The following is a 10,458-nucleotide window of genomic DNA, read 5'->3' on the forward strand; positions in this document are numbered from 1 at the left end:
CTTGATACATAGTACATTTAATGCGTATTTACTTGATTTCCCTCCCATGACTGTGACAATAGCCCTGACCAGTAGATAAGAAATCTTCCCCCAAAAAACAGATGGATACTATCAGGTGGTACTATAGTTACCATGTAGGTATCCAGGATATTTATACAGAACAACGGTAAAAAGATTGTTCTAAGTTGTACTACTTAAAAGAGTACCTTACAAGAAGCTATTCTGCTGGCCTTCACAGAAGAGGTGCAAAACAGTATGCTCTGGAGAGCTGTGGTAAGATACTCTCAGAATTGTCTCAACAGAGGGTTGTTTGTATCTGCATTAATGCTGCAAATAAGTTATAAAGTGGATACTTTTTCAGACTGATGATAGAAGAAAATATTCCTAATACAGCAGTATCCTTTCAAAGCCATTTAAGGTACAATCTTTGAATAAATGTAGCTATCATTTAATCTTACCAGTTTCTCCCTGCTTTTGTGTTGAATCTGAAAAGTCTCACCAGAGAACAAGTAATTCTTCAGGTCCCATAAATACTAAAATCAGAAAGTAAAGATATGTTACATGTTATGACTCTACATGGTATCCACATGAGCAAGTTTAATCTTTACCAATTTAAGAGTACCACAAGAGTAAAGTCCCCCCAGTTCCCACTTCAACATACTTGGGGCTCCATTTTGAAGTGTCTTAAAGCAAAGACTAGAGAAGCGTATCAGTAAAGTGGTAAGTCAGATTCACTTTCAAAAAAGGAGCACATATATACTGTATTTTTTGAGATCTGTGTTAGATAATACTAATTATACTTTTAATTATATCCAACTTTAAATAGTATATTAAAACTGTAGTTTACCTTTTAAAAATCCAGTAAGTGCCAGTTTACATAAGGCAACTTTAGAAAAATTTCAAGGATTGATTCTTACTTAATTCAGGAGCATTACTTTCAAAATAAATTGGTTACTGGTATTATAAACAAATATAAATCATTACAAAGAAATCTGGAGAAGTGAAAAGGAAATATCCAAAACTTTTCCATATAAAGATAATCACTATAAGCAATTTTTTTACTTATAATCTTTTTCCTTATGTAATTTAGATAATATATTTACGTTACTTTTTTTTTTTAAAAGAGAGTCTTGCTGTGTTGCTCAGGTTGGCCTTGGACTCCTGGGCTCAAGTGATCATCCTGCCTCAGCCTCTCAAGCAGCTGGGACTATAGGCATACGCTACCATGTCTGGCTGAGAAAATCATTTTAATAACATTTAGCTTCAATTTTTAAAATATTAGTATTAGTAAAAAATGGTATTTAGGTAGAAGGTCCAACCATTTTTAATAAGTAGTTTTCAACTCTGAGTCCATTTCCTCTAGTAACATGGGTAAGTATGAACTTAACAGTATTTTGGGGAGTGTAAAAGAACTGAAATGACAGGAAAATAAGAAATGAGATGCCAAGATTTGCCTGTGAGAAAGAACTGGGTATTACTATTCAAAACAGCCTTTTTCTCACAGGAAGACAAATACCACGTGATCTCACTTATATGTGGAATCTAGGAGAGTTGATCTCATAGCAGTAGACAGTAGAATGGTGGTTACCAGAGGCTGGGAAGGGAAACGGTGGAGAGGCAAAGATGGGGAGAGGATGGTCTCAAGGGATACAAAGTTAGATGAACTAAGAAGAGTAAGTGCTGATGTTCTATTACATAGTGGGGCGACTACAGATAATAACAATGTATCATATTTGAAGATAATTTCAAAAGTGGGCCTTGAATGTTATCACCACAAAGAAATCGTAAAGATTTAAGATAAAGGACATGTTAACTACCATGATTTTATCATTATACAATGTACACATGTATTGAAGCATCACACTGTACCCTAATAAACATATACAATTATTATGTGTCAATTGTTTTTCAAAAAATGGTGGAAAAAAATCTAGCTTGTTTCTGATACCATTAGAACTGGAATTTTATTATTCTTTATTTTTTATTAAATTGAATTTCAACCAAAAGAACCTTCTATAAAACAATTATCTGGACCTTTGGTTTAGTTTATCAAATATTATTCAAAATTTTCAAAGACCCAGTTTATTTCCGAGATTAGTCTACATACTTTTTGTCTGATTTTATACCTTCACTAACTTCCATCAATATAATAAACAGTACCTAGAAATCTTTACCCTTTGGATTTCTTTAAGTAGAATGACTCAACCATTTTTCCCCTCATCCCCTTGACCAGTTTTCACCTGTACAATTCTGCTTTTAAGTTTTCATGGAAAATTTCATGGAAAAAACACATTTTAATTTTACCAGATTTTACTTATTGCTCTGTAATTGTATCTCTAAATGTAAAAAGGAAAGAATGCAAAGTAGAAAAATGCATCTTTTAGGATGAAGCCAGGTAACAAAGAATATATATTCCTTTAAACAAAAACAAAAACACTATCATAAATCAAACATTCTGTCATTAGAAAAATTTACTAAGAGTCATGACATAAACATTGTTGACCTAACCTTTAGGTTGAGAAAATACACTGACAACAAACTAAGTTATTTTCATCTGTCAACACTTTAAGATTAATGATTTTTTCAGTATATATTTATTTCACTTTGAGACAGAATAGAGAAGCGTGGTAATTTTAGTTCATCTACTATCAAAGTATAAATGACAGTATGATAGTATAAATTCAAACCTGGATTCCAGATTTTCCAGTTCAGAGGCAACTTACTTTCTGGAAGTGCTAAACCTTTTGTTTTGTTTTGTTTTTTGTTTAAACTTCCACTCTTTGGTAAGAATGAAATTGTATTCCCAAACTAGTACGCCATTCATCTATTAATGTTTAACATCCATAATCGCTTGATCCAACTCAGATACTTTGGACAAGGGAAGAGATTAGAGTTCCAAAATCTGGGTTCTACATCTAAAAAAGATTTGGGGGCCATTGATATAAAAATCACTAATTTGGAAGATTATGTTTTAATTCTAATTTGGAATAACTATTTATAAATACCTGAATAAGGGTTTTTTGGGATCTGTATTTGTTAAAAGGGCAATATGATATTATATATTACATATATAACAATACTACCATATTTTGTTAGGAACACTGTTTAATCATAGTCACTTTGCTGATATAACATTGGTGATCTTTAATTTCCGCAAGTAGTTTTTAAAAACCCAGAACAGAGTTCATTTACACTTCTATTTTAAAAAGGGGGTGGAGGATTATCAATAGTCTCTTGAAAAACAAAAAGGGTAACATTCTAAAAAAAAAGTCACGTATCTAGTACTAAGGATTGTATTTCAAGCTTTTTAAAAAACATAGTTTTAAGTGTATTTATAATTCAAAAACCATACCACTTACACTAAAAAAGACACTAACAAATTCAAATATAAAAAGGTATAGGACACTTGTACATATTTGAGATGTTCTGTAAGATAGTATTTAAGAAAGACAAACTCTTTTTAAACATCTAATAATCAATGATGTTAAAAATGTTTTATTTCTTTTGAAAAGGTCTTTGATTAGGATTTGCATTACCTTGAAAATGTATGCTCAGAACCAAGTAAAAAACAACTTCAAACCTTATCTAATTAATTTATAGCTATAATTTCAAAATATATACCACAGTGCAAATAACTACCAAGTATATTCTCCAACTACAGTTTCATTTTACCTACAAGGTGAAATTTTCCGATAACATATTTAATTTACAAGAACAGTTAACTATTCTATGTTCCTGTTTGACAACACCAGGCATAGGCCTTAATTCCAATAATGCTAATCACTGACCTTTCTAACTGCAGTCCACATTTTGTTATAAAAACAATTACCATTCCTAGTTGCAAGCTCCAACGTCAGCCAGGAGGTGCAATTGGGTGAAAGCTACCTGATAAATGCCTCAGGGAGAGAGTGCCTCATGTCACTTCAAAGATGACCCTTTCCTACTGATTAAGGAGCAACAGTGACAGGCTCTTATCAAGTTTAACCGCTTAACTGGAAAGGTGTATAAAAGGCATAAGGATGCACATTCCACCAATTTCTTTTTCATGTGAGGTTTCATTTAATTTTAACTTTCTATAACAGGCATAAACAAAAATGGGCAGATATTTTTCTGTGGAGGTCTATATACAGTATCTTAGTGTTTAATGCATTTGTACTTGCTTAAAAATACTAAGACTGCAAAAAGCACACCCTACATCCTATCCAGGCTGAAATAAAATTGCTAAAATAATACTCATCAAGGATTAAAGTAGTGGACACTTGAATATTCACATTTATTAACAAAACAGAACACAATTATTACTGAAAAATTAGAAACCTACAAACTGGAAATTAATTTTTTACCAGATGTAGAAGAAAATAAAATTCAATACTTAAGCCTTATTTACCTTCCCAGACTGTGGGCCTTTCCTCTTTTTTTGTAGTTAGGCCCTGTCAAGCAACCACCTGGTTCAGGAGTAGGTGTTCAAGAAATAGCTTGAATTCAAAAGAATTAATATCCACATTGACCTTAATGAGGATAAATGTTTTTTAGTATCTTGGAATGAGGAAAATGACAGAATATGTATATACTTGGACGATTTTAATCTGGCAAAGTGAAATTAAAATTAACAACCTAGAAAACTCTAACTTCAAAGAAATTTAAGAAACTGCCAGTAAACACTGCATGGGGAAAAGCTGAATCTTAACTGCTCAGAAATCTCCTCTCCAATTTTATTTACACTATAATAAGGTCTCTTATAGAAATTTTTAAAAATATGATTCCATAGAACTATGATATCACATCTGGCAAAATACAATGAAGAATAGCATTTCTCAACCTTGTCTTCATATGGAACTTTGAAAAGTCTGCAATTGAAAATCTAGGACTAAGACAATGAATTATACTTATTGAGAATTTCTTCTTCCTATACCTCCAAGATAGATTTGGGCAATTATTATTATGTTTTCTAAAATAAAGTATAAAAAGTAATTCTGGAAATGAAGCCTTTTATTGAAAATTTAAATTCATACTCATACACTGGTATTGTTAGCCAGGGCACAGAACACAGTAACCTGTGTTTGCCATGTTGGACTTCCGAAGAAGTGTAAAACTTCCTGAAGGCAGAGACCTCAATGACATCTGTTTCACACTTCGTGTCATCACTGCTTGTAGAAGTTGGCAGACAGAACAGTCAATTACGAAATATTAATGCTAATTGCAGCTAAACAAATACATCTTATGAACATCTAATTTGGAAAACTACTTTGTCTTAACAGTATAAAACCCTAACTCATGATGTTGATTACTTAATTACCTTAGAATTACTACCAACTTAAACAATTACTATCTTGTGTTTTGTCTAAATGACTCATTATAATCAAAAGAGGAGGTAAGAACTAGAAAGGAAACGATATTTATTAAGTGTCATATGATGTGATAGGCTTCTATCATGACAAAGCTACCTGGTGTGATTTCTATTTGACATGTAGGAAAACCAAGCTCAGAAAAGAATTTGCCTTGCAATTTAGTTATTAAGGAACTAGACAAGGATTTGAAAATGTGTATGATGTCAAAGCCTATGTTTACATTAGTTTACCAAGCAAACACTATCCCAGACACCATTATAAAGAGGAACTCCTTGGAATAAAAAACATTCTTATTCATAATCTGGAGAAGCACTTTACTCTCTAAAAGTATTTAAACTTTTCTTAGTCTTCACTATATAATTTTTTCTCTGATACTTTGGCAGATTAATAATAAAGACATTTGCATGATGCCAAATTTGAAGGCTAAATAGAAACTAGTATTTCTTGAGTATGTATGAAAAATTACTTATTTAAAATATTTTTTCATACTGATGTAGCAGTTTTCAATTTAGATTACAAACCCAGTAATAGGATACTGAGCATTTGTATCTTGTTAAAATATCTATTTGCAAAATAAAACTGAAGTGTGTTGCTTTAGCAGATTAGATTAACTGCTGTAAAGTCATCACTTGAGTTACATAAAAGCTAAATGGAAGTGTTTATTTTCCACCTGTACCATAATGTAACTTACTCCCAGTAGTGAAGAAACTCCAATTTCAAAAGTGGTTATTATCTATACCCTTTCTTTTAGTTTTACTACAAACTGCTATTAGGAAAAACTGCAAATTAAAACATTACTACTCAGTAAATTCACATTATATATTAAGATCTTAAATAATCTCAAATCTATGACTTAGATGCCACTCATAATCTTAATATTAAACTCATAAACTTATGCCGCAGAATATTTTCAGGTACAGAATATTGGTTACATAGGGCAGCGACATACATTTTATACATGAATTGCTAAAATAAAACAGATCAAAGAATTGAACTGTCAGACTCTGCGTATTTGCTGCATTTAAAAACCAAAAGAATATTAATTATTACTGTAAATTTTAGAAATGTTTATTTTAGAAACACGCAAAGCTAAAATGCATATTTCAGTCCAACAACCTAGAGAGAAAAAATAGGGAGCTACATGTTTTTTGTTTAGTCTTGTTTTTTCCTCAAAATCCATCCATAAGAGTCAGGAGCTACAAGTTTATAGGTACACATTTGTATGAATATCCTTGCTATGATTCTAAGACCTAGAACATCTAGAATACAGGACATTACATTTTGATTTGAAAAAATATTTAAATTAATTTTACACGTACAATATATCACTTTCAGAACAAAAAAATTAAAGATTAATGAAAGTAGGATATACTAAAACGAAATTATTTTTAATTTTGAGTCAAATTCTACACCATGGAAAAGTCAGAAGCCCATACTAGAGTTTTGCAGAAGTTTTAAAAAAATGCTTTTAAAATTTAGCAAGGCTGCAAAGTCTGTCAATAAATAAATCAAATTACTATCTGTCAGTAAGCTATGAAGTCCACAGTAAGTGCCAATGCAAACTGAACAGATTTAGAAAGTCAATCCATCCTTTCTAGCATCATCATGAAAACTCTGTGACTGACCGACACATCATTTCCAATGTTACCATCAAGGCCTCAGTGTGTACTCCAGGACACACTTTTAAATTCTCAGGCAGTTCCTTAAGAATATGTGGGAGTTTCTGCAACGTCTTTATATTTCTAGCATAAAGATCCAATAACCAGTCAGTATGAACACTGGTGGTTTCTTTATGACTTTTACAAGCCATAAGCAGTTCATTTAGATGAGTTAACCCTTTGGAAGCTAAAATGAACTCTGAAGATAAATCAAAATTGAACAAAATTTAGCAACATCCTACTAAGTAAAAATGAGCCAAATTCAAGTTGCTGGTAATGAAAATGTTTCTCTGCTTGTGCATGAAAGTTCTCCACTGTATCTTCTACTTTTGTAATAGCAAACAGTTCTTCTTTGATTTGAGGTGAAACCACATAGTCCAAGGGCAATTCTCCCTTAGCATTCCTCTGTTGTAAAAGCACTGGGCCTGTGAAAAGAAAATGCAAAATGTTACATGTAAAACACTTCTATTTTGGCAGCTTAACAGCTGTTTTCTCTTTTCTCCCAAAGCATCCAGGGCTTTCTTTACAATCATATTTTGTATTAATTCAGGTTGACACAATTAACTGGCTATATATATAGACTAATAAAGGTACATTAAAAAAATTCTAGTCAATTACCTAATAAGGTTTCCCCAAACGTGCGTGCCTTAGTTAAATAAATAATAAATACAACTACAAACATATTTAAAAAAAAACTTTTATAAAACTTTATCAATTATCATCTTAAGAATTTCAGTGTTCCCAGAAGAAATTTTAAAATGTATTCATCTTATACATTCTGTATAAGAGTCTCAGGGGTATCTCAAAATATCACCAAGAGGAAAAAGTAGTGCTCCTTTCATTGCTAATAAACAATTCTAGCAGTGCAAAGACTGCAAAATCTTGCACAGATAGAGAACACAGTTTTCATATTACCCTTGCTTGTGTTCAATGTTAAGTACAGGTAAATGATTCACACAAATTACATATTAATTAATTCTAGATCAAACTCAGATCTCATCCATCTATACAAGGTAAACTCATTTAACTACCTACTCAGAAAGTACTAAAGATAAGAGTTTATCCCCTAGGTACTAAAGGATGATGTGGAGGAGGCAAAACATAACTCAGTATTTAGTTACATAGCAAAGTATAGGAGTACTTTGTGCCTTCATCAGTCAAGTCTTATAATTATTTATTCACTTGGCCATAAAAACATTACAGGGGATATAAAAGTTTAAGTACTAGCAGACATAATCATAAGGTCCTACCATTATAACATAGATCATATTGTCAGAAAGAGAGAACTGATTATAACTGCTAAAATTCTTAATGATGATTCTGATCAGACATATATAATAGCATAGATATAAAATGTACTTAATATAAAAGATCAACCATCGATAATATGATTAATGTATAACTTATGGAAAGAAGATAATTCTAAAACAAAGTTAGACTCCTTTTCACTGTGCCAACATCTCAAAAAAATTGTTTCAAGTTACTTGTTTAAAAAAAAAAAAAAAAAAAAGAAGAAGAGACAAAATTACGGACACAGGACACCAAAAGGTTTTAGAGACATAAATAAATTCTTGAAATTATTGCTCTCGAGGCTGAGTGACTCACAATGAATAGATAATGCAGTTACTTCAATATAAATGTCAAACCACTTGACAGGTCCAAACCCAGAATATGACTAAGGCAGAAACAAGTCTGTACGATTGCCAAAGGACCTTGATAAAACAAATACAATTAGATTTCCTCTTCTAGGATGAGAAACTCATCTCTTTACTATTCTCCACTAAGGGCCCTAGAAAATTCACATTGGTTGGTATAATGCCATACTCTACTGAAGAGCTGGACCTAATACAATAATGGCTCCTAACAAATATTGGCCTGAATGCCAGACACACGGTTGAGTAGAAAATAAAACACCGAGGAGGTGAACTTACGGTTTAGTAAACACAGAATACTAAAAAAAAACAAGGTAGAAGAACTGAAAATATATTGACTATGAAATGATATCAGTAAAAGAGACACACTAAGGCCTTTAGGGGCAGGAGAAGACTATATATAACCAAATGTCTTAAACTACCACGCTATACGGCCTTCCTTAGATGCATATATATATACTAAAAGACATCTTAAGAAAATATGTTTGTTGTCTTTATGCACAAATATTTTAATTACAGGATAAGATAATGTTAAATTTAAATGTAAAATTAATACAAATAAAAGCGACAAGTAATTTCTACAAATCTTTGTTTCCATATTCTAAGCTGGTCATCAGTTTTCTTTTTTCTTTAAAACACCAATCCGTTTTGAACATTTTGTTGTAAAATTTACATTATTCAGTTTAGATATAAGAAGAATGACACTGAAATAATGTGGGGCCTTGCTGAAAGCAAAGATGAAAATCAGCAGGAAAACACAGATGAATATTCAGTTCAAGCTACCCTCCTTCACAAAACCCCTGCATAACAGTTATCACCATTTGAAAATCCTCCTGCTTTAACTTAATTGGCTGCAAAATGTGAATGATGAAAATATTCTAGGATATCATTTTTTACAGTCTGTACAGAAATGACTCATTAAAATAAGATTGAGTTTGTAGTTATATACAGGAAATGAAAAAAGAATGAAAAAATCCAGGCAATCACAATTGAACATTTGTATTTCTTTATCAATAAGCTTTCAGAAATGACTGGCTCACAAAGACATTATGCACCTGAAGGAAAACGACGAATATTTAAAACCAGCAAACTCAATTCAAAATAAACTCTCATACACGAACCTAAATAGGTTTAATACATACATACATAAACAAATACATATTATGAAAAGGCTTTTATCTCTACTAATAAGGGGTGCTTACATTTTAGGAGACTTTTATCCTTACTTTTCATTAATATGAAATAAAGGCATCTTTCCTTACAGATTTTAAACATAAAATGTTATCTACCTCTGCAGGATTCATCAAAAAACTGGATAATTTATCAAAACCCATTTAGCATAAACACACTCACCCCATGCTGTAGTAGCAGCTTGCCAATTTCTACATGTCCGTTTGACAGTGCATCATGCAAAGGAGTCACCCCGTCCACTTGAGTGAGCAGATCTACCTCTGGACAACGTTGCAAAATTTCCTGGACACACACTGTGTTGCCATAGTTACAGGCTTCATGCAAAGGCGTCCAGCCAGCATTGTCTAAATTAGAAATCAAGGCAAGTTTTAAAACGGCAGAAGTAGGACTTTTGGTAGGAAAGTACTGATGTTCTACTTTTCTCATCAGTGTGACTTTCTAGGTGCTTCATATACAAAAGAACGCTGTGATAAAATGTCTAGGGTGTAATCATATTTCTACCTTAAAATTTTAAATAAAACAATTTTAAAATATTAATATTGGGTATTATCAAAATATGAACACAAAAATGTTTTTATACTACTAGTTACAAATCAATGTATGATAAAT

The 10,458-nt window shown here is 31.7% G+C and overlaps 1 protein-coding gene across 1 annotated transcript in view; it reads right to left on the bottom strand.

The window, feature by feature from the left end:
• Window positions 1-4,683: 4,683 nt before the first annotated feature.
• The window catches only part of SLF1 (SMC5/6 complex localization factor 1), an 85,454-nt gene continuing 79,679 nt past the window's right edge, over window positions 4,684-10,458 (bottom strand). Inside the window, 2 exon segments of the mRNA XM_017880121.1 lie at window positions 4,684-7,222; window positions 7,224-7,431. Coding sequence (XP_017735610.1) covers window positions 6,952-7,222; window positions 7,224-7,431 — 479 coding nt within the window. The 3' untranslated portion in view covers window positions 4,684-6,951.

This window comes from Rhinopithecus bieti, unplaced genomic scaffold (assembly GCF_001698545.2).
Source record: "Rhinopithecus bieti isolate Rb0 unplaced genomic scaffold, ASM169854v2 scaffold_12189, whole genome shotgun sequence".
Taxonomy (NCBI): domain Eukaryota; kingdom Metazoa; phylum Chordata; class Mammalia; order Primates; family Cercopithecidae; genus Rhinopithecus; species Rhinopithecus bieti.